Here is a 25,317-nt window from a genome sequence, read left to right as displayed (position 1 = left end):
TGTTTCGGATTTAGCATTTTTTTTTTATTCATTCTCTTGTCTGACCACGTTAGAGCTGGTTTTCCCTTTGCTTGTACTGTGAGCAGGAGAAGAACCACGTGTACTGTTCTTCTCAGTCTGGCCTGCTCTTGCAGAATTGAACAAATACTTTTCCAGGCCTACATAGGCTTTGAAAACGTGTAATTCAAAGTATCTGAGAGTTCAGAGAGGCCTGTAAAGATTGGTAAATTATATATAGAAGGTTACGGTTACTGTTTATATGAAAATGTTAAATCAGTGTTTGCTACTTAAATACTTCAGCAGGGCATTAAGTAGGCACGGCATGTGCTTAACTCGGCTCTCGCAAAAAATCTTGCAGAAATGCATACGATGTTGTGCATGTGTGTAGCTCCTTCGGAGACTAGTCATGAATCAAGCTGTTGTACGTACGTGCTGCCAGGTGTCAGGTCTCTGTAGTTCTTGAAGCTGTAAAGGAACAAGAACTTGTACTCTCAGTTTTAATCGTGTTTATATGTAACTGCAGTTAAAATGAAAAATCTTTGTTTTATGCTGCTACTATCAGAGAGGCGACAGTTCATGAAGTACTACAATACAATTTAGTTAGTGCTTTAAGCAGGCTTTACATATGTCTTCATTTACATTATTTTTGTTGTATCCTTTGCTGTGGTTTATGGTAATAAAGTTTGTGTGGCATTTGTTGGCATGACTATCGTTTGCAAGGCCCAGCATTCTGACTGAAAAATGGATGGTGTGAATATGTTCTGCAGTTCAATGTATTTAATGCATATAAACCTGACCAAGTAGCAAAACTACCAAAAAAAGAAAAGGAAAGAAAATTGAGGTCTGAGGAATCCATTCTTAGAAATGTTTTTGGTGAGTTCTAGGATCTGCTCCTGGCCTAGTGCAAATCAAGGTAGCTATGAGTGATTCAGAAGAAAATGTGGAAGCTTTGCCAGAAATCACTGTAGATGTGCAAAAAATGCATGGAGTAAAAAAGATTTGCACAGATAGCTTAGCTTTGATTCCTTGGTAAGTTTGAGCTCGTTTGGACCATTTGCTTTTTAATATTGTTCAGTGCAAATTGAATTATCCATAGCTGTGGATCGATAAGCAGAGTTTGAAATTCTGCTTTTGGTACTAATGGCATTTGGATGCCCTTGGGAGGGGTGCACAGTACCCCTCAGGAGTTTTGAAGTTCCTCCATGGCAGTGCACGTCTTGTCAAAATTTCCCCTGATAAGGAGAATTATTTTGGAGAAAGTTACCACCCCTTGCTCCTTTGGGGATGGAGACCCTGCTCAGCAGTTGCTGCTAAACATGTATGCAACTCATGTGGGGAGGAAGTGCCAAAGAAGCATCTTTCATCTTGCTGATGAGTGATTTTTTGTTTGGTTTTTTTTAATAATAAAAAAAATAAAAATCCCCAAACTGTAAAGTTGTTACTAGTAAAAAAAACCAAAACAAACCAAACATCCAAAGGGTGTATTTTCGTTCCTTGCATAGTGATGAAACAGTGTCTTAGTAGCATATATCTATTCCTTTTCCATTTATTGGAGCTTGCTGAAGGGTATGTGAGTAAATGCAAGCCTTTTGTTTTGTAACTTTCCAGTTTTATTTGGTTTATGCAGTGATACCTGAATGTAGTGAACATCATCTTTGCTGATATTCAGAAATGGCAAAAAAAAAGCTCTTAATTACATCTCAGTACTTTAGTGGTGGTGGGATCAGGCAAGTGTAGATTAAAAAGAGAAGTTTTTTATCACTTTAGGGAAGTGATCGTGCCCCTGTACTCGGCCCTGGTGCGGCCGCACCTCTAATACTGTGTTCAGTTTTGGGCCCCTCACTACAAGAAGGATGTTGAGATGTTGGAACGTGTCCAGAGAAGGGCAACGAGGCTGGTGAGGGGTCTGGAGAACAAGTCTTATGAGGAGCGGCTGAGGGAGCTGGGGTTGTTTAGCCTGGAGAAAAGGAGGCTGAGGGGAGACCTCATTGCTCTCTACAACTACCTGAAAGGAGGTTGTAGCGAGGTGGGTGTCGGTCTCTTCTCCCAAGTAACTGGCGAAAGGACGAGAGGAAATGGCCTCAAGTTGCGCCAGGGGAGGTTTAGATTGGACGTGAGGAAAAATTTCTTTACTGGAAGAGTGGTTAAACATTGGAACAGGCTGCCCAGGGAAGTGGTTGAGTCGCCATCCCTGGAAGTATTTAAAAGATGTGTAGATGTGGTGCTTAGGGACATGGTTTAGTGGGCATGGTGGTGTTGGGTTGACGGTTGGACTCGATGATCTTAGAGGTCTTTTCCAACCTTAATGATTCTATGATTCTATGATTATATCTTAAAATATCTTTTTGATAGGGCTTACTGTGGGGAAAAAAACCAGCAGTTTAGATCTGAAAATCTGAGAATTCTCAAAAAAAAAATTTTCAAAAGGAGATTAGGTTTAGAGTTAGGAGAAAGAACAATGATACTCCTAACCTTCATGGAATGCTCATGAAAATGTTCCTCCTGATTTCTGCTGGCTTATCTTTCATACTTTGGAAGAGGGAAGTCATGTTCCGTGTTTGTCCATGCTTCCACGCCGTCTCTCGTGCACTGCAGCGCGTTAGCCACACTCCATGCTGGGCTGCTCTTCATCAGCTTCTTGTTTATTTTTGAAGGGACATTGTTGCCAGGCTTTCACGGTGACTGGTCCTGTTTATCCATGGAGCAGGAACAGGCTGGCAGTGTGATCTTCATCACTCTGCCCCGAACGTTTCTTACATGGAGTGGCTCCTTATGGATATGAAGAGCTGAGTGAGGCAAATGTTTTTGAAGGAACTTTGCTGAAAAAGTAATTAATCGCCAGAAGCAGGTGGGATGTAGGGCTCATTGGTCTCTCCTGGAGGCCTGCTGCAATTACAGGATGATAAGACTTCAGGTAAAGTAGATATGCTTACTTTGAAAACCCTCCAAGAATGCCTTGTTTTCTCTAAGAAGGGTACTTTTGTTTTAAGAAGGCTGAATGACCATTGTGCAGCACTGGTCATGGGCTTTCAAAGTGTGGGTTTTCAGGTATGCATTTTGAGCCCAAAGTATTTAAACTATTGAGACCATTGAGAGCTTCTAAAAATCATCTTAGAGTCAAGTGTAGGAGGGGAAATGTTTGGTTTTAATCTTCACTTTAAACTGCTGTCCATGTATTTGTATTAGCTGTAAATGTCTTAAATTGAGGGGGAGAGCTATTTTGTCCTTGAGGTCTTTTCCTGCCTTTTGTTGTTCTCCTTTCCTTTTCTCTCATTAATACTGGTACCTCTGGTCAGGGAACTGAAACACTAAATTAAATGCTCTGTTGACTTCCCTGTGGAGATAACATGCCAGGAAAACAGATGGCTTATTTTTTTTTCATGGTAAACTCATTTTATCATTTGCTTCAGTGAGTATCATCTCTGTAGTTCACTATTACATGGCAGCTCAGATGCAAATGATACTTATCCATTAAAACACTAACAGTCCTTGAATCAGTAAGGTTCTCTACCAACATACATAAATACATGCAGCGAATAAAGTGAGATTAAAAATATGGGAAAAGATTCGGGAGAATATTTGTACTCACATCGCATCACGTGTAGAAATTCAGGGAGCTCCGTGTACCTTGAGTTGTCCTTCAGTACACAAGTGACAAAACTTATGGTCACATGCAGTAGTTACATGTGGCTTTGAGGGGGAAATAAAAGGATGAAAACAGTCCTAAAAGGAAAAGGTACCTTAATGTATTAGAAATGTGTTTAAAATACCTATTTTAAATCATTCCGAAGAGATTTCCTTTTTCTGTGTATGCATTCACAAACCTAGCTGTCTGGTTGTTTCTTTCCAGCACCTGTTTCGAAAATGGAACGCTGTTTTCATCTACATCATTTTACTAGCATTTGATATTTCGAAAACATAGTAGAATAGATCTCTATTATTTATCCCTGAACAATCAATTAATCCAGAGCCGAGTACAAGCCAGATGCTTTGCTACCGAGCTCTAGTTGCAGCCTGGAAAAGTCGGAGTATTATCATTGAACAAGAGGAAAATAAAACCAGGGTATAAATGTAAATCAGTTGCATCCTGCAGATATAAACCAGAACGATTTCAACACAATAGGGGTTTTTAATCTGCTTTATCTGCTGCTTCTTTTTTTAGGCTCTGGTAATTAGCTGAAGAGGCTGGAATGTAGAATACACAAACATTACACCTTTTATTACTGAGTCTTACTCAACTGACTGTCATCTTTGTGTTACCTCACTATTTAACAGTACTGTGCTGTCTTGACTTGGCATTATAAGATTTATTTTTTTTTCTTAGTCGTCTCACCATTTTGAGTGAGCTTCAGTCAGTGTTGTTGTCTGGAGAAGATACTGTATGATGTGCTGTTCATATCAGGCTCAAGAAATGTGGATTTGCAGATGAGATGCGTGGGAACGTGTAATGCCGGGCTGGAGAGGACTGAGTCTAGTCCCTCACGACTCTAGGCAGTCAATGTTATGTTTAGTAAGGTACATAAGCTGTCAGTTCCATGTGTTATCGTACGCCATGGCTGTAGGTAACTTCTAATGCCATCTGATAAATGTACATCCTGTAGTACAAGTCTTGGGCCTGTGTCTTGCAGCAAGCTATAGGACGAGAGCTGGAGGGGTCAGATTTCACTGGACGTTTCGATAAGGATTTTTTTCTGAACTGTTTTATATAAACCCTTGAGGTATCATTGGAGAATGTTTCAAAATCATGATTCTGTTTCAAATACAAACTTTCCAGTATCTGTGCCCACGTGCATAGTTGATTCCTGAATGACAAATGCTTTGATCAGGCAGGTCACAGAGGCAATGGTGCGATGATGTTTTCATGTTGTAAAAGACTGTCTCTGATTTGCTTTATCCTTAGATTCAAAAGGAAAAGAAACTGCGGCAATGAAAGCTGACCTACTGAGGGCTCGCAATGTGAAGAGGTATATTAATCAGCTGACAGTGGCAAAGAAGCAATGCGAGAAGAGAATAAGGCTCCTGGGAGGGCCTGCTTATGATAAGCAGGAAGATGGCGCAGGAAGATGGCATTTCTGATGAAGGCGATGGCCCTCAGAGTCAGAAGGTATAAATCGAATAGCACATACATTGTCTGAAGATCATTCTGAATGTGTTAGCGCTGGATCATATTAGCCTCACTGTCATTAATTCCTCCCTTCCCCCAGGAGACAAGTATAAATTAATTGCTGCATAGTTTATTTATCTTGGGAAAAGATAACTGAAGTACCTGAAAAGACATACTGATCACTCAGCTTGGAATATTGCTAAATGTGAAACTTCATAAAGGATTGAGTGGCTTGTAAGCACGTGTCATTTTTCAGACATACTGCATGTAGGGAGTTAATAAGGACATGGTAGCGGCCTTTTTGAAGGTAGCAACTTACTTTCAAATAAAAGATTGCCAACATATGTGCAATGTTTCTTTGGCCCTTGTTATATTTACCGTAGGAAATACCTGTGGGGTTTGTAAATACAGAGTTATTCAAAAGCAAACACTTGTGGAAGGCAGTTGACAAAATTAAGGGCAGTCATTGCAGAAAAGCTCTGGTAAAGCTGTTGACTGAATGCTGGTTTTCAACATCACTGTAGTCTGGAATTGAAAAAATAACTTGTTTTAGCCAGCCTCTACAAAAATAAAATCATGGCTACTTACCCTTGCTAAACTTGCTAAGTTTAGTGGCTTCCTTGTGTAATGTACTCTGTCCCCTTTGGGCAAAGCACAGTAATTGATATATTCAAATTAGAAAGAAGATTTTATCTTTTTCATGTAGGCAGAAGAGAAGTTATCTCTTCATGCAGGGATCTTTAATTTTCATTATGTCCTTATAATAATTGTAACAGTGGCACGTAAGAAAAAGTTGCATGACGGAGAAATAGTTCTTACTATTTGTGTTTTGTCTTTCTTGAGTAAGGTCTGAAAGAGAACAATTCCCTACCTCCCCACTCGTCCTTAAAGCATGATTTCAGATGGTGTGTCATAGATTGTGCCAAGGCAGTCCTAATCTGTTTCCTGAAGTTGGGTGTAGCGAGACGTGCCAAGGAGAAAAGGGAAGAGGGAAGCATGTGGCAGCACCGCATGAGCCACTGATGCCACTTTTGGTGCCTGCTGAGGTGTTACGGACTTTCCAGACTAGATACATGGCGACGTAAGATTGTTCAGGAACGGGGTCAAGTAGTGAAGCTGTGCTGGACAGGGGCAGGGATTGGTCAGAAATATAATAAAATATAATATTACTGTAATAAAATCAAAGGAATTCCTGTTGCTAACATTCCATGTTTTATGACCTGATGGATTTTTGGTGGGAGCTGCTGACCCAGGGTTATAACTTGCAAATATACCCATAAGCAGCTCCATATTGAGTTAATGGAACTATTAATAAGAATAAAGACTCCTTGCACAGGCGTTTGTTGTAGTGATGGTGGAAACAATGGGATCCGGGGCTGCTCTGCTTCTAAGCTTTTCATGTGTTTCTATGAAGAAGCCCTAGAACGCCTCTACACCCATGTCAGCATAGAAAACAGGAAAACTGCTTCTCTCTTCTGTTGTCCCCAATTATCTGTTGCCAGGGAAGAGGCTGAGAGAGGCTGGATGAGGGACAGAGGCCACGCTGTTCTCTTCTGAGCACAGAAAAATGCCCAGGGCTTGGCTGAGGAAGGGGACTCGCTGCACTGTTGCAGCTGCAGTCTGGGTTCTTACTTCAAGGCAGCCAGTGCTATTTTGGATGCCGGCCCGTCCCACGTGGGCAGTATTGACTGAGCACTCAGGCCTTTTTCTAAGCAAAAGGGAAAGGCATTGTTTGGGATTTAGTAGACAAGCTAATGTTGATATGTCACTGCTGGTGTCCCGTAACTTCTCTTTAGAGTCTGGCTGTGCCAGCTTTTCTGTTAAGCTAGCACTTAACCTGCAAAATAACTAGCTTGTTTAGAAGAAACTGGAAGTTTGCCTTCCTTTCTTCAACTTGAATGAAATAGGTCAGCAATGGTGTTTTGAATTATTATTTTATGTAAGTGTAGTACAGAAGCTTGAATACATTATTAACTTTGGGGAATTTTTGGTACTAGTTGAACAAAGAACAAATTGACTAGTGACCTAAACTTCTATTTTGGTTTCACTTCCGCATCCTACAGAAAGCTTTCCCTTTCCTGCAGTAGTAGGGGAGTAATAGCATTGCTGGTAAAAGTCTTTAATGCATGTTCTGATTATGGGCTTCAATGTGGAGATGGATTATTATTTGGAGCTGTCAATGTTCTCCTCTTACAGATTTAAGAAACAAAAATTACGTGCTTTGAAATACTTTTTTTTCCTTTCACAGCAGAAGCTAATTATAAAATGTCAGTTTTCTGTTTGATAAATACATAAAAGTCAAGGGACTGTATCGACTTTGCACATGTTTCACTCACCTCATTATCCTGAATCTGGGTTCTCTAGGGAAATCCTTAATGTGTGAATTATAATCAAATGTTTATAAGCAAGCAAACAAACAAACAAACCCCAGCTACTCTCTGAATCTGAATTCTGTCATTAGCTCTGATACTGATTCATACTCTGCCCTGGGTGTTAGATTTGCTTTCAGAGAAAATTCAGCTTGAATTAGTGCAATATATAAAGCATCTCTTCTAATCTACTTATGGTCAGTGTAGTTTTAGTCCTTTTTCTTAGAAACTGTACCTGCAGAGTACTGCAGTAATTAATTGAGTTCTTGTTGTCTGTGTTTATTCAGCAAACCATTTGATCCGTTGTGTTCAGCACAACAGCCACATCACCACGTATGTGAGATTTGATGTGTGGAGTCACAGCATCTCCTTAGTGGAGCTGTTTTGTGACCCGTGGGTGGTAGAAGCAGCTCTGAGGATCTGATCCTTGACTAGCTGTGAAATAGCAAGGAAACCACCTGAATATATTTTGAGGTGCAGGCAGTTAATATTCATAATTCTGCTGATGAGGACTAAGTTGAAACTCCTGTAGAAGACCTTACTTCCACCACATCCGTGGATAGATGCTGATTTAACCGGTGACTGTGATTTCCGAGCTTCAGGTTGTAAGATCACGTTATGTCAGGATACCTCATGGTACAGAATTTAGGGATAAAAAGGAAGCGAGCTTCAATTGTTGTTCCTCTGTTGCCTGAAGATGGGGTGTCTTATGACAGAAGTATGTTCATGAACATGTGAGTCTTAAGGCAGGGATTTTTCCCTTAGTATATGTGCAGTAAAATAGTCAGATACCTTATGTAGCATATACTTCCTGATAGGTAACTAATCATTGCATTTGGTTCAGCTACTGCTGTATATGACAAAGATATCCTTCTGATGACTTGCCTCTTTTTAAAAAATAATACGAAGAATATATGCTTTAATTTTAGTCAGTGTACAGACAAAGCATTAGTTAATGGTTTTTAAAATGCAGCTTGGAAAGAGACACATTTTTCCAGTATTATTTTTTATGTTCCTCTTGTTCCTGTCTTCTACAAAAAAGAGAAAAACGAAAAGAGAAGTCCTGCAGTCTGGCTGCGTGCCATCATCCCAGCAGAAAACCTCCAGTACTGACCCAAATTCTGTTCACCCCACCCATGATCTGCAGTGCTGTTACTAGCTGTATTGTGCTTATTCGTTATAGGCCAATGTGGTTGTGGCGAATGGGAACCTGGCGTGTTGCAAAGAAATACGGTACGGTGCATCTGTGCTGTGTCTGGTGCCTATGCAGGCCCTTCCAAATGAAGTAGTTGTTTTATGTTCCTCTCCAGAGGGAGGTTGCGACTGTCTTTAGGGACTTGCCAAGACCAGGTCTCTACTTTGTAGGGCCAGGAACAAGGCTATTCTGTGTGCGTATGCTAGGGATGCTGGTTAAAGCACCATGCTTGGCAGGGGCGGGGAGCGGAATCTAGTCCCTTCCTGGTATTTGGCAGAGCCTGTGACCAGCTGTGGTATATTAGTTACTTTCCTGTTGGAGTAGGGAATGGATGTGGCAGCAGTAAAGCTGCTGTTTTTTCTGAACCGGGAAGCTGCTCTTGAGTTAAAAGGACTTGAAGGGTTGCTGTTGAGGCTGATAATTTTAAGATTATATCTTCTAACTGGATATTAGATTTGAGGGTGTACACATGCCCTAATGTGTGCATATGTGCCAACATAGCTTAGAGCTTTGTACTCTAGTCTGTGGTGATATTGAGTCATAAAATGATCTTTTGCTGAGGATTATAAATTACTGCAGAATCTGGTTCTTTAAATCAGAGGAGGAAGGATCCTCCACAGAATACTTCCTGGATTGCATGCATTTTACAATAACTTACCACCTCAAACCTAAACCCCTCTTTTGTCTGTCATTGTTGCCGTTGAAGTCTTAATAATATTTATAATAATTCTTATAATAAAATGCTTATAATAATTCCAGGATAGTCAAGCCTTAAACAAACAAAACCATAAAGTTTGTGAGGTCTCATTTCTGCAGGAGAAGTTTAAATAAGCTTTTCTGTCCATTAATTTATTTTGTTGAAGTATTTCAGTTTGCAAGGTAACTGTTGGGAGGTTTGTGTAACAGCATTATTAGACATCACCACTTTAATTACCGTGGGGCATCTGTGCAATGGGCCCTTTGTTAGGTGAGAGGGATGGTTGCGCTTGCCTTGCTCCCTGCAGCGGCACTTATGCACAATTACTTTTGAGAGGGGATGTTTGTTAATTACTCTCCTTGCTGGCAGCCTGGGTGGGGATACCTTGGATAATAGAAGCAGAGAGACCAAGGTGACCTCTTGCTCAAGAAGTGACGTCATGTGCCCTGCATTGTGAGTGACTTATTACCTCTGCTGTCACTTACAGACCTGACAGTCCTGGAGATGGTGAAGATTGCTGTTCGACAGGCTGGAAGACCCTCTTCCGCCTGTATTTTAAATCATTGTTCTTGATAAAATGATTGAATAGAAAGTATGGTGATGCACAGCAATGAGCTAAACAGCTAAAACACAGACTGGCCTTTGAATTGTCATCTCTGTGTTCTTGTCTTTGACAGTCTGATCACCATTTCTGTAATAAGCCTAGCTTCCGCAAGTGCCTCTGTGCAGTTCAATGAGGACTATAGAGTGAGCTCTGAAAGGCTGAAGTTTATGTTCATATACCTGAATAGCTCTCAAGCTAAGAGCAAGCCGTGTCCAGATGATAGTGGTATGGTAAAGGATGAAGAGAGGAGTGGCACATGACTGTCACTGAGGAACTTTGAGGATGAAAATGAGCATTTCAGCTGAGACAAACATGATTTACTTAAACACTGCCCAAAATTTGGGGGTGCTGTTACAGATAAAACATAGGTGGCTATAGTTTTTAAAGAACCTTCTTTAGCTTAGTTCATTAAGGAAGTGACTTGTGCTAATAATTGTGTACATGCATGTGTATGTGGTTTCCTGCCATACAGCTTGAGTCCAGCAAACCGTTTTTCCTAAATGTAACTTGGTGGTAGAGTCTCACGGGTACCAGGTTTAGGAAAACACATGGCCTTCCCAGAGAGAGAGATGCTGATACATGACCTGAATTGTATTATTATTAGGTATTGAAAAACCCATGTTAGATAAATTACTAATGCCTCAATCTTGGTTGGAATTCACATCTTGGTCTGTACCAAATTATCTTTGCTATAAAATGCAAAGTCATAGGAAGCTCAGATTCATTAGCCCCAGTGCTTGAGGACCTGCTTTTCTTTTCAAAGAAAAAGGGGTGGGTTGGTTGGTGTCTGTGAGGTACAAAGCAAGACACCAAGACCACTCTGGTGTATTTGGATTCCTGGTGATATAAGTAATGGCACTAAATGAACTACATGAAAACTGGTTCAGTTGCTAGAGTGAAAAGTTGGAGAGGAAGGGATGTTTAGTTTTGACAGGGTGTTTTGAAAATTGGTCCTGTTTTTCAAAGAAAGCCAAGGTTGTTCATTTTGTTCAACATGGGAAGATCCGTTCACTTTGTCAGGGAGGTGTTTTGTTTTCAGGTGTTTGTCTCAAAGAAAAGGCCTGGATTCACAAAAATAGTAGAGGATGAGGAAGTAATAGTGTTTTTTTTTTTTAATCCAGCAGCTTAATGGCTGCAGCATCTACTTAGGTGTGGGAAGTCTGTGTTTCATTTCCTTTTCTGCTTGACGTACACGCTCTTCTTTCATCTCAGGAAGAGTCCTGAGCATTATATCACAGCTGTACTCTTCCCTGGCTGCATTTCTGATAGATGTTTTTCAATAACATTCAGTTAATGGGAACTGGCCACCAAATGCCCTAGCTGCCAGGGTAAAGAACTACACTCCATCTTTTCTGTGTCCCCGGGAATAATTGAGTTACATCTTAAAGCCCTGTGGCGTGGAAACTGCTGGTGTTAATCTTTGTTTGAATCAAGCAAAGAATAGATCAGTTAGCTTTCAGCTTGGCTCCTCTGCCTTGCAGGAACATTGGAAGTTAAATTTTTGGCAATAGCATTTCAAGTCATTCATGAAATGCTATCTTAGTCCTTTGAAATGTAGTCTTACCTCCTGGACAGAAAACATGTGGAAACATCCTCTACCTGGTAGGAGCATAGATGCATTTATCTTCTAAATACTTACAACTCATATTTTTTATTTTTCTATTTATTTTTTTTTAAATGAAGCAAAACTATTACTGTAGGACGCCTGTGCAGTTGAACCTAGTTCATGTGTTTGCGGGATGCATGGTGCTCTGGGGACAAATCAAGTGAAAAGATTTTCCCCATGAGGGATGGAGAGAAGCTAGAGTTAGGTATTTTCCCAGGTTTTACTCTTAGTTTTCCTTTCTTCAGATTCTTCAGTTTGAAGAAATTTTGGCCAACCCTTCATACCGAGAGCACTTCCGAATCTACATGGAAAGGATGGACAAGATGGCTTTGATCAGTCTTTGGGAATCTGTGGAGTATCTGAAGAATGCTAACAAGGTGGAAGAAATTACAAGTCCATGCGGCTCGTACATTAACTGCAATCTCTGCTTGTTGTGGTCTTGATGTTAGGAAATGTCTTTGTATTTATGTTTCTAAAATAGCAATAGCATAGGATGGGTGCTAAGCAACTTAGTTTTTTTAACTTCTCCATGTCAATGTTTGGGGATAATATGGCAATTAAAAATTGTGGACTGTTGTGATGATGGCTTACCGTTGTTCTGTGTAGCAACATGACCTGTAAAAAGGATACTTGATGTACAAAGGTAGTAGAATTACTTCCCTTCACCAGAGAAAAAACTTGCAGTAGTATATTGGCTTTAGTTGTATCAGCTCATGTGAAACTTCAAAGTGCATTACAGTTTGATAGTGCATACGTAAACTTCTCATCTTCCCAGTTACAGGTATCCCATTCAATCTGAAGCTGTGAAAATTTGTGTATATATATCTTTAAAATCCTTTTGAAAGAGAGATTTTGCCTTAAAAGACCCCTTCCTCTCCCTGTTCTGGTGCTGTATAAGCAGCTAAGTTTCTCCAGGAATGTCACACTACTGCTAGAGGGAAGAAACAATGCTATCTTGTAATTTGTGCCAAAATAAAGTAGGAACGAGAACCCTGAAACAGGTGTAGGAAATATCACCTAACGTTGCAAGAAGTATCCTGGAGCAATGGTGCAGAGCAAGAATGTAGAGGACAAATTTGCTGTTCGTGAGCAGTGGATTTTTGGGGGAAATTGTTTTAAACCTCCAGGATTCACACTAGCATGAAATACAAATTTCATTATTAAGTATCAGTTAACTTTTTATTCGCTGTAATTTTATTACTTTGCTATGTAAAATAGATTCTAGTCCATTGTAAAACACAAATAACATCCTGTAACCAAAGTGGCCAGTTGTGGAGCGTGAGTAGTGAGCCATTAATACGATCTGAAGAAATGGCTAACAACCAACTCAGGCAAGAAAGTGTTCATAAAAAGGGTTTGTCAGGCACTGTGAAGAGAGTTGTATAAATCAGTTTTGACTTGCAAACTGCTTGTGATTGGAAAAGGTGCTATAAATCATTTTAACGACCTTTCAGCTGTAATTTCTCTCCTTGCTTTCAAAACAATATGTATAGTGCCTTTATTCAAGACTTCCCATTTTTTTAAAAGAGATTCTAACGTACTGTGCTCCTGTTGCTCCATGGAACGTAAGGGTTGTCTGCCACTACAGGGGCAGCTTTGATTACAAAAAAGTAGCATCATGCAGCCATGTGGCTGTGACGTTGTCACATAAGGCAGGCAAGCTCATTGTGCCATACTAAGGGAGTGCGTAAAACCTTTTTAATTCGGGTCCATTCAGAGAGATTATAATTTAGAGAGATGATCATGGGCTGTGCTGCATTACTTCCTCTCTTTCCTGTTCGTTACTGCAAAGTTCAACCCTGTGCGCTGTTCTGTGCTCAGTGGAAATACCGGGCCTTGTGTACTGCTAAATGTCTCTTCAGGTGTGCTTTTTTCTTTTTTTTTTTCTTTTCCCCCTCAAAAATTAATTATAGTCACATAAGTGAGTTGATCCTATCAAACAGAAGACAGGAGAGCCGATATAGCTGAACTCTACAATCTGAACTTAAAACGGTGACCACAATGTTGCTCTAGCACTTTTTTTTTTTCCTTTTGATACCAGCTTTTGGAGCATACTTTTAAAAGCAGTGGATGTGGAAGCTATGGTAATTTTAGAGCACAGCTGTTTCTTCACTTAACAAATATCAATATTTATCTTGTGAAATTGACTGCTTAGCATAGGTGCGCAGGCAGAGTGCTTGATCTCAGTAAGAGATTCACAGATGTGTTCTCATACATCTGGGTGTGAAATTAGTTTGACCGTCCTTCAAATTATGCACCTGGATCCTGAGTCATCCTGCTATTTTAAACATTTTATTATTCTCTCCTCCCTCTGTCTCCCTCCTTGCTTCCTAGGCTGAAATACCTCAACTGGTGAGTGAAATTTATCAGAATTTTTTTGTGGAAAGCAGAGAAATACCTGTGGAAAAATCCCTTTATAAAGAAATACAGCAAAGCCTCGTGGGAAATAAAGGCATTGAAGTATTCTACAGAATTCAGGCAGATGTTTACGAAACTCTAAAGGACAGATACTACCCCTCGTTCATTGTCAGTGATTTATATGAGAGATCAGTCAAGAAGGAAGAAGAAAGAAGTTCTGCTCAGCCAACTCCTGAGGACAAAGATGAAGTGGTGAGTCACATGGATAGTTTCTTTCACTGTTACTTAAGGTGATCTGAAGACGATTCTGAGTAAAGCATATAGTAGCATCTTCTGTCCTTGAGCTTTGGACTACTTTTTTTCTGATGTATTTATAAATATCATCACTCTTCCAGTTTCATCAGGTAAACCTGGTATGTTTGCAAGCTCTTTCAAACAAAATGGTACAAAATGACTGGCTACGTAAACTTTAAGTTAGTTAAAGTAGGTATTTCAGATTTCCAAGCCTTTCGTATTCTGTATCTTTCGTTATGCTCCTTAGTATCGGAGAATGCAAAACATACTCAACAAGCTCAGCCGCTCTGCTTTTCAATGAAGGAAATCTCACTGAAACATGAGTAGGTTTCTGTCTAGACATTGTCTGCCCCTGTCCCCCGTGCATTTCCTAGGTACTAAACAGGTTGCACAAAAGAGGAGAAAAAGTCATGAAAAATACAGTCTTAGTGCTTTTTTATTAATTTATTGAATAAATTAATAGGCTATGTTGGAAGATAAAACTGATTAAAATAGCACTAGAACTGGAAATACTAAACCAGAGCATTCAAAATGTCGTGAGCAATAACCCAGCGGCAGCTCTCTTGGGGCAGGTTTTTTCAGTGGGTTCTCTAAATTGGTCACGTCGGGGGAACTTGTGTTACGTTTATCTGAGAACATTTTGACAAGAGCATCTCTCAGACTAGTGAGCATCTTTCAGTCAGGCTGCCACTTCAGATCAGCGTGAATATCGTCATTTTACATGTTTACAAGAACACAATGAAGTGTAATAGTTTGTCTAAAACTGGATCTAAATGGACAAATAAGAAGCAGAATCCAGAGGTGCAGATCTACGTTCTGCCATTTAGAAGCACTTTTTCCAGAACCTAAGGCTTTTGTATTTACTGCTTAAATATGACTTCCATTTCTGTAGGTGAGCTATTACAGTCTCCGTAGTCTGCGTATCAGCAAATCTGCAGAGATGAGCTGTTATAAGTAAATTACTTCCAATATGAACTTTTAGAGCTTCCTGAATTTTTCATTGTTTGTTTCTCCCTGTATTCTTTTCCTTGATAAAAGATTCAAGACGTGTTTTCTACTTTTCTCACTGCTAACCCAGCTATGTGTTGAGGGTGGTAGGTATTTCAAAGACTTTCTGTCCTTGTCTGCAACCATTGGGACTTGGAGAAAAGACTGTTGCTGGTTTTGTCCAGAAAATTAAACGTTGTGCTTTTTAATCTCTCTCTCTGTTTTATTCAGAGTCTAACAGAGATAACCATTTCTCTAAGAAAACTGACACAACACTTTAGGGCTAGCTGTCCTCTGTCAGAATAACATATACTATAGCTGCCAAAAAATTAGATTTTTGACATCAGCATCATCTGTCCTTCCTCTGAGTCCTTAGATATATATGTGCCAGATTTGAAGGCTGTGTCTGCTGTGAAATGTTAAAGGCTAATATATTGCCAAGTTTGCTTATATGGTTAAAGTTTTTTGCATTTTTTAACAACAAATTAAGTATGAAATTGCGTATATGGTTGGAGCATCTCTTGAATAGAGCAATCCTAATGGCTCTGTGCCATGCTTCAGGGTCTTTGAGGTGAAAATAAATTATAAGAAATTCTTCTTTCTGAAGCTTCCAGTGGGCTTTCAAATGTTGGTGGAAATGCACTACTGGCTAATAGGTTTGGGGTTTTTTTTTCCTCCCCTTGTATAGGAAAACATAGCTGAGAAATTTGATGTTTCTGGAGGGATCTATATCATTAGCAAATACTAATTGGTTTTTTTTAGTTTGGGTTTTGGAGGTCTATGTCCTCACTTCCTGGGGTACTGTAGGAGTTACCTATGTTAATTTTCTATAAATTTCGCTGGATAGGTAAAAAGCCATCTAGTGCCCTCATGGAGGGGAGGACAAAAGGGTGACCCCTGATTAAACGTGAGAAAATCAAATCAGAAGGTAGGAATCGGGGCAAAGGACAGACCCTGCTGGTTCTACTGCAGGTGGAACAAGCTTTTTCTTCTTCCTTCCAATCCGTCACCATTTTTCGCTCCTTGGACAAACCTCCTTCAAAAGGTCACAGGTAGATGTAAAAACACAGAAGCAAACAGTGCGTGCATTCAGCACTTTGAAGAAAGAGGGTCTGGTGGTTGCATTGGTGCTGCATGTGTCAGATCGCTAAAATAAGCCCAAAGTCTGCATTCTGCAGCACTCACAGAAATGGAAGTCATTATCAGTTTAACAATCGGGGGAAAATAGCACAATCCTTTATGATCTCAGCTTTGAGTGTGTTGGTTGTTTATTCAAATTATCTAATTTACCAGATACAGGTAACTTGTTATCTTGTAATTCTAGCATTTTTGTGATTAAACCTAGTGATTCAGCAAGTGTTTTTTGCTGTAAGTGTCTGAAATGTTAATGACAGAGAAATCTTGTAGCCTACCTCTGGGAGCAGAGCTTTACTGATTTGTCGTTAATTGCAATCCTTTGAGTACTAGAACCAAACTTCATATGGAAAGTCTTTTAATTCTTCAGTGTTGAAAGTAGCATTTTTTTTATTCTTTTTGACCTCTGTGCTTCCCAACAAGTATAAGTTTTTATTTTATGGTTCTGTTCAATAGTGTTTTGAATAACACCCAGTGTTGTTAATTATTATTGTTCGTATTATTGTAGTGCCAGGAGATGACAACAAGCTTCCACGAGCTGAGCTCTGTACACATGCTTGGAGGCAGTCTCTGACCTGAGGAGTTTACAGTCCATGCAGAGTAGACAGAAGAAAGGATGGGGCATAGAGCTAATGTTATTTACTCAGCCACATAGCACGCAAATGCAGAGCTGGAAAAGGGCATGGATTTCTTAGCCTAGAACTCCTGACTTCTGCGTTATGTTACCCTCCCTTATGAGGATCACACTAAGGAGATTAATTATTGTTGCTACTGTATCTCTTCTCTAGAGTTTTTTTTACTGAGATGTAAAATACCGCAGAATTTACAGTAGGATTGTCTTCTCTAAAGCAGAATTTAGTAGAGTGTGAGACTTCCTTCTGTTAGCTTTTTGTTAATTATATAAAGATACAGCTTACTTAGTGGGACTATCATTAAATAACATGGAACTCTCGTTCATGAGATTAGATTCATAGCTTCCCACAGATAAATTAAGATATAGTCAGTCACAGGCAGACCTCAAAGATCTTTGAACATGGCAACAGTAACATCACAGTGCTGTGTTTGCTGGATCTCAAGGTCTTCGTGCCTATTTGGGGAAATACAGTAAGAAAGGGGAGGCTGAGGCAAGTGCCAAAATATGTTAAAGAGAATGTCACTGAAAGGTGTGAAGTTTTCTTTTTTTTTTTTTTTTGCATGCCTGTAGTACACAAGATGGAAAAAGCTATTGGTTTGAATGAATATAAGAAAATTGCTTAGGTGTTTAGGGTGTGATATATGTGTGCTTTTAACCCATTTTTATTAACACTTCTAAAAACAGCAGTAAAATCTGTTTATGAAGAGAAAGGACTTGGTTTAGGTTGTTCTGCAGGCTGATAAATCTGTTTTGTGAAGGTTTGTGGGAGGCAGGACTGTTAGAACTGAGGGGTTTTGGGTTCCCCCCACCCCAGTCTCATTATCTTTCAGCTCAGAGCTAAGTATTTGCTTTTCTATCTGGCTCGGAATATTGATCATGACTACTAAGCTGTTGTTGCTTTTAAAATAAACTTTGATTCTTCCTCTCACTTACACTAAAGCCTTAGCTTGAAGGTCATTTTACACAGTTGGCAAGAGTTGCCAAAGAGCTGTAGTATAAATGGTAATGAGGCTTTGTCTGGGTTTTGGGGTGGTGTTTTGGGTTTTTTTTGGGGGGTGTGTGTTTTTGTTTTTTGTTTTTTTTTTAACAGACTTATGTTTCGTGTTGGATCTGATGGTTGGAATATCGGTTAGAATCTTATACCTACATTTTCGTCTATAACAAGAATAAGTGTTCTTATACATAAAAGTTATGGAGCAAACAATAACTGTCTCCTTTTTAATATTAGTGATGCAATTACTCCCATCCTCTATTCCTAGAGCCAAGATTGTGAAGAAGCTACTGAAGAATGCAGCGCAAGAATTAATGAACAGGCCAGTTATGCTGTAAATAAACTTCGCCAGCTAAATGACAAGCTTGAGTATAAGAAACAGGCTTTAAATTCCATATGTAATTCACCAAAACCCGACAAAAAGGTAAGTACCTTTAGTGTCTTCAGTCTTTTTTTTTTTTTTTATATATATGTTATGTGTGTGTTTGTGTAATATCCAGTTGTCTCGGGCTCTTTTTGGATAGGTCAGATTGCTATTTCTATCAGCCTGTTATAGAAAGTGAAACCAGAGCTTAGTTTTAATTGTTTATTTTTCCAATTTTTTTAAAGCTATTGTAACTAAAATTGCAAATATGATTCAGATTGCTTTGTTTGTCATAGAATAATGACCTCTCTCCCAGTGGTCTTGCTGCTTTGTCAGTGGCAAATAGTATTTCTTTCTTACATCTCTACCCACCTATATCTGTATGATTCTTCATGGCAGCTGTTTTCGTGTCCCTGCCGCATCTGCAGCACTGCAGCGGAGGGATGTGCTAGTTAACTTCCGCTCCCTCTGCTGGCTTTGAAATAGCACAGCACAATTTCATAATCTCTACAGTTGTGACTGGCTTGCTCAAATAAAGGGGACACCCCCCACCCCCCCCAACCTGTACAAGTGGCTGATTTCCTTTATAAGGAGCTAGGAGAAGTCTGCAGGGCACACTTTCATAAGACTAAAAATTATGAGGGATATGAAACTTCGGCTCTCTGGGCTTGGATTGAAAAAAAAAAAATCTCTTTCGTTTTGCAAAGTGCAACAGTTAAGCAATCGAAGAACATATTCAGGCAGAAGCAAGTGATTTGCATTTGGCCGAGGCCAAGTAATTTGCATTGCTACTGAGGGTGATATTACAGGACTGTTACTCAGATGCAGCTGGGCCAAGCTTTTCAGGGGTAATGAGATTGGTTGCAAATGGTAGACGGTGGGCGAGACGAACAAGTAGCCAAGGCGCGTCCCTAAAATGGCCTCCTGCTAGGGATGGCAAAAATGTACCTGGATATTAGCCGTTGCTCAGGACCTGGGTTCTTCGTACATTTGTTCCTTCACTCAGGGTGAGTGCTAAGATGCTGGTCTGAATAGAAGTTGACACCCAGCTCATTCTCTGCTGCCCCAGCTCTGGGGATAGCTACCTCTAAGAGAAAGATGTGGACAGTAGTGTTTGACGCCACCCTGGCTAGCTTCATTCCCTCTGTCTCTTCCACATCCCCCTTCTGACAGAGGTTACTCCGGATAACTGGAAATGTGTCCGCAGCTGTTCTGGGGTGTCCCGCTCACAGCTGCTCTGCTGTGTGTGTGGCTTCAGCTGGCAGAAGAGACCTCTTATTTGTCATCCAGCCACTACTGTTTGGAGTGGTAGGAGCATGGATGTGTCCCTTTTGTCCCCGTGTCCCTTTTGTCCCCCTTTTCAAAATTTATTATTTTTTATTTATTTATGCCTGTATTACTGCAGTGGCGTTTACCTGTGGAGCTTTTAAATGGACAGTTGGGGTTGACAGTGTGAGAGCACCTTGTCACAGGGACAGTGAAAGTCACAGTAAATGTGCAGGGACCACATTCTTTCTAGTGTTCAATCTTGTCATCCTCAGTAGCAAATCAAAACCTTAACGTTCCCCACCCAGAGCACTTTCTAGTGCTTGCTAAGGCTTATTTTCAAACAAAACTGTGTGACACAATTGTTGAAATTAAATGGGACTTTACTGAATGGAAAAATGCCTCCGTCTTTATCAGGAATTATGTGGAAGTTGGAGGGATTTTATGTTAACCTGTTCAGATCTTTCGTTATTTCCAGTGGACCTGTACCAGGAGCGAACATAAAACTCGCTTTGAGAAATTGTAAGAGGTGCTCTTATAATCAACTAGGTTTTAAGTTAAAATTTGCACCATGGACAAAAAGAGTTAGAAGTACAAAATAAGTACTAACCAAAAGTGGGTGTGCTTGTGTATGCATGAGTTAGGCCATACCATTTGTTTCTGTAGCATTATAGTTCTAATTTTTTTCTTTTATATGAAAAGTACTATATAACTAAACCTTTATATATTGTTGCATTCGCATGGATGTATCACTTGTATGTTCCCTTTGCGTTCTTGAGAAATAATAGCTGTATTTTTTCTATACCTAAGCTCTTGGGGAGGTGGGGATTGTACCCCTTCTAAAAGTAGTGGTTTTTTCCCCTGTATTTTTTTCCCCCCGAAAATATTCTTTGTCTTTGAAAATATATACATCATTGAAACAGAATAATAAAATGGATCCAGTATCGTTATAAAGTCTCAGTATTTGTTTTATAGGCGTAGCAGCTCTTTACTTATGATGAAACCTTACCAGTTCTTCTGTATTTATTGATTGTTCCTGGATGCCACTTATAGGAGTCCGTGTAAGGTGACTGCAGAGCAATCTGTATGTTGACAGTAAATAAAATAAAATACAAAATTATTCTGAAGGTTAGGTATATGCTAGAAGGTTGTTATATAGCTGCTGTGTAGATAATATTTAACATCTTACATGAGACAAAAATTCTGAAAAAGTCAGAATTACTGTAGCTCTGTGGAATGTACCACTTGTGGTGCAAGTTGTACAACAAAGACTCATAAATTTGACTATGTGGTATATCATATTTTAAAAAAAAAGTGTTAGCTTCTTTTGCTATGTTTCTAATGTCACATCTTATGTATACTTCCACCTTTTCTTGTCATACTGTCTTCTGGTAGTATGTATTGTCACCTAGTTTTTTTGCTGATGTGATGAGATACAGTATTTCTCCTTTATGAGATTATGACGATGAGCTATGTCTTGGTGAGAACATCTTTTTAAATGTGTGCTTTCCACAATAATAAATCCTTCCCTTTCCAAAACTAAAATGAATTAAGTGGTGACTTTCTGAGTGATTGTTAACATAGCTAAGTTCCTAAAAATGAAATCTATTCCCACGTTCTTCGGTTGCATCATGTATATCTGAAAATGGTAAGGAGGGTGTCTTCAGTAATGCATATTTCAGTAATTGCAATTCAAGTTTGTATAAAACATATAATGTGTAATGTATCTGTGTAATATATAATCCTATCTAAAGTGCCTTTTATGCTGGTAGTGTGATAGTAGCATATCCTTCTAACTTGTTTTTTATTCTAGTATCAGAGTTGACGTTTAAGATTACTGCGTATAGTTTATAAGAGGCATCATAGATTCTCTCACGATTTTTTTCCCATGTGAAGTGTTCTTTCTCTCCCTGCTTTTGTACCTTCTCTCCTTTCTGAATAGTGTCCCTAAAGACACAACTAGGCATGTTGCATAAGCTTTTTCTTACCAATTATAATCAACAAACTTTCCTCTGCAGATTGTTTCTAAGCTGAAGGATGAAATTACTCTGATGGAGAGAGAGCACAATGACCTTCAGCTGCACATTGCAAGAACGGACTGGTGGTGTGAGAATCTTGGCATGTGGAAAGCCTTCATTGTCTCAGGCGAGGTATGGGGGGTAGGCATGTTGCATAAGCTTTTTCTTACCAATTATAATCAACAAACTTTCCTCTGCAGATTGTTTCTAAGCTGAAGGATGAAATTACTCTGATGGAGAGAGAGCACAATGACCTTCAGCTGCACATTGCAAGAACGGACTGGTGGTGTGAGAATCTTGGCATGTGGAAAGCCTTCATTGTCTCAGGGGAGGTGTGGGGGGTGGGGGTTTTTATGGCTTTTTATCTTCTGGGTCACTTCAAACTTGCATGAAGAGAAGAATAAAACCCTGTATATACTTTCCTTATACCTTTGTGTACACTGTGTATACTTCATATTTACTGGGGCAGGAGAGGAACCTAACCTCTTCTGAACTCCTCTGTTTCCCCAGTGGCTACTATGATACATATACAAAATTTCTAGTCCTCAGACACTGTTGTAATGGAGTTATTAAAGATACCTGCATGTATGTGAACTGGTTTTGGCATTGGGTAGAGTAATTTGCTATCTTAAGGGCATTGTTTTTCATGAGAACTGTCTCTTGTTATATTACCATGCTATTGCACTTGGGTGCAGTTGTGCGTCTGGTATGTCTCAAAGATGCAGTATTTACACTTTTTGTTTTGTATTATTATATTTAATAGCAGTACAGTTTCAAGGGACTAGAATACCCAGAAAGAAAGTGTTTTAAATCTGTGAATAAGTTGAAGGAGAAGGTAATTTTTTTTTTTTTTTTTTTTTTGGTCTTGTTTTGCTTTTCCGTTTGGGCATAGGCAGACAATTGTAGAATGAATGTAAAAAAAATTCTAATGGAAACAAAAAGTATTACCATCTCATGGCTTTTTATTAACACTTGCTGTGAAAGGAACCCAATAAATGCTTGTTATGTAGTAACTGTAGGCTCACACCGTACGTAAGCAATCTTCTTGACAGTATCACTTCAGAGAATTTAAAGATTAATGGGATCTCTACTGGCTTGCCTTCCTGTGCTATTAAGAAAATGTTTCTTAAATAAGTATAAGTAGTCTCCTTGAGATAATTTTTCTTGGAAGAAAAAACTATGTGCTGTTGAGTTTATTTGGTTGTGTCTTGAGCTCTTGCAAGCTATTGATAGGTCTGTCAACAGTTAAACTCATTGTCTGTAGAAAGAAATAAATCCAACAGGTTAAAAACTTAAGGTGCCATTTTAAAAACCAAATGCTCAATGTGTAAATGTCTGGGTTTGTTTTTGTTTTAATGCTGTTCGCAGGTGACACAATTGCGAACAGTGAAGCTCTTAAGTTGTCTTTAAGAGTTCTCTGTAGCTTTTGAAGTCTGGTTTTAAAAACCAGCAATACCGTGTGCAGCAGAACCACAGAACGGCAGCTTTCTGGTAAGGGGCACCATACAGAGCTGCCCAGCGTCTCCCTTATTACCAGATGAGAAGGTGGTTCGGCTGAATAAGAGGGGGGTTGGGAGAGGCTTTTAATTACTTGCTGCCTTAACTATAACTTATAACTAGTACTGGATTAGATAATTAAATGGAGGCGTGCATTAATTGTGCTGTTTGCAGCTCCGTGCTTCAAAGGGTAGGCTGGAGAAAACATTAATGTTGTAGTTATCCATGTTAATTAATTGCTCGGGATGTTCTGGCTGCAGTTGATGATTTCAGGGGGTGTGAGTAGGTGACAGTGTCTTCCTATCTGCAGAATACGCAGTTGCTAAGTCTAGCGTGTAGCTCTGTGATTTTAGAGAGAAAAAAACTTGGTGGCCCTATGTTTTTTGAAGAAAAGCTTAGTAAAAGTAAACTTTGCTATAGAATTTGAGCTGAAAGTGTAATAGCCTGTCATTGACCTTATAAACTGATCTGCTAAACCAGTTAATAGATAATGCATAAAAAACTAGAATTACTTAAGTCTGGGGAAAGAACTGTGTCCAAACTGTTGTTTGTACTCTCTTAGCCTGAATCTTTCAGTCTTTATAGTTTTGAGTCATATAAATGCACTAGCTCTGTGTGTGTGTGTGTTAAATATATTAAAAAAAATAAATCAATGTAAATGGTATAACCTATGGGTGTCTTTTGGTAACTGATATTTCTGATAAAACAGTCTTCGGAGACTCAGTGTTTTGGCTGGTTGGTAGAGGTTGGAAAAAGACAGCGAGAACACGGAGAATGAGGGGACCCATGATAACAACTTGTCTAATTCTGAGAGTCACTTCCCCATGTTTCCCCCCCAATACCAGCAGGTGTAAAACTTACAGCTACGTAACCTAACCTGCTGTACTTGCTTTAATGGTTTTGGCCTTGTTATCATGTTGTATTGTAGCAGACGTTCTGCCTCCTCTGTCCGAAGAGAGAAGACTGTTTCAGAGCATAACATCTTTTTAAAAATCTATTACTTTCATAAGGAATGGAGTTTGTAGATTTGAATAAGGTGAAAAAATAGCTTATCTTACTCATTTAAATATCTTGGAATTTAGGATGTTTGTGCTCAGTGGAAGTTAAAAAAATTAGCTTCCTGTGAATTGAGGAAAACAACGGTGTGCCCGATATGCCTTCTGCATGGTCTTTCTATGTTTAAAAGGGACTTTTAAGGGACTTTTTTTTAACAGCAGTCTGGTTAGCCCCTATTTCACTGCTGCACAGCTTGGGTGGGCTGTTTCAGAGAGCTGCTCTGACTGAAGGAAGTTTCTGGTGAGTCATGCAGTTCTTCGCTAGCTTAATGACTGGGCTAATTTTTGTTAATGTTTAATCATTCCTGATGGATGTCTGGACCAGCCCTTAGTGCTGCTAACAGGTGATTCAAGTCTCTCCTTGGCAGCTTGTTACTTTACTGAACTATTATTACAGTTTTTGCTAATGATAAGTTTACATTTTACCTACTGCAGCTAATAGCTATAGCTTCTCCTGGAAAGTATTCGGTAATATTTGTTCCTCATTCATTTTTGAATATTTCATTGAATGTTTGTTGCTGTTGCCACACCACACACCCTGGTAAGAGGTGTTCACCTCTGGCGTGTGCCTTGTAGGTTTTGTTAATGGGTGTAGGTGTGTCAACATCCTCATTCATATCTCTCTCTATCCACTTCGGGACTTTGTGCCTCATAGGAAGAAAGTAGAAATCTTTACCGTTTGTGGACTATCTATGGCATGCTAGTAGACAGTAAATACATTGTCTTGAGGCTATGGAGTTGCTGCCAATGCAAAAAAAAACCCCAAACCACCAAAAACCACCCAGTAGCCTGAAGCTGCTTTGGATACTTGAGGGCTGATTCTGACCTTGCCAGGTAAGTAGCAATGAATAACCTGAAAGACTCAAGTGTAAGCTGAGGAAAGGGGCTGAGAAAGGGCTGAGGAGGAGACTTGTGGAAATGTCATCCTAGGGGCTAATTCTGAGAGCCCTTGCCAGTGCTGTGAGACTACCACAGGACCTTTGGACTTGGAAAACCAAACCAGAGCACAAATATTAAATTTATGCTCTTGAAGAATCAGAGCTGGAAGAGGTTTAGGATGGTTCTCAGAAAGAACTGGATTATTTTTAGGATGGGAGTAATAGAAGTACAGTGAAATCTCACAGCATGGTATGCAAGGTTTGGC

At 39.5% G+C, this 25,317-nt stretch overlaps 1 protein-coding gene across 1 annotated transcript in view; it reads left to right on the top strand.

Annotated features, from left to right (window-relative positions):
• Positions 1-25,317, top strand: part of SNX25 (sorting nexin 25) — a 77,081-nt gene that overhangs the window by 36,149 nt on the left and 15,615 nt on the right. Inside the window, 6 exon segments of the mRNA XM_009330670.1 lie at positions 4,901-5,055; positions 5,057-5,104; positions 11,821-11,952; positions 13,910-14,185; positions 18,242-18,397; positions 21,622-21,753. Coding sequence (XP_009328945.1) covers positions 4,901-5,055; positions 5,057-5,104; positions 11,821-11,952; positions 13,910-14,185; positions 18,242-18,397; positions 21,622-21,753 — 899 coding nt within the window.

This window comes from Pygoscelis adeliae, unplaced genomic scaffold (assembly GCF_000699105.1).
Source record: "Pygoscelis adeliae isolate BGI_AS28 unplaced genomic scaffold, ASM69910v1 Scaffold167, whole genome shotgun sequence".
In the NCBI taxonomy this organism is placed as follows: Eukaryota; Metazoa; Chordata; class Aves; order Sphenisciformes; family Spheniscidae; genus Pygoscelis; species Pygoscelis adeliae.
This window is presented reverse-complemented; position numbering and strand designations above follow the sequence as displayed.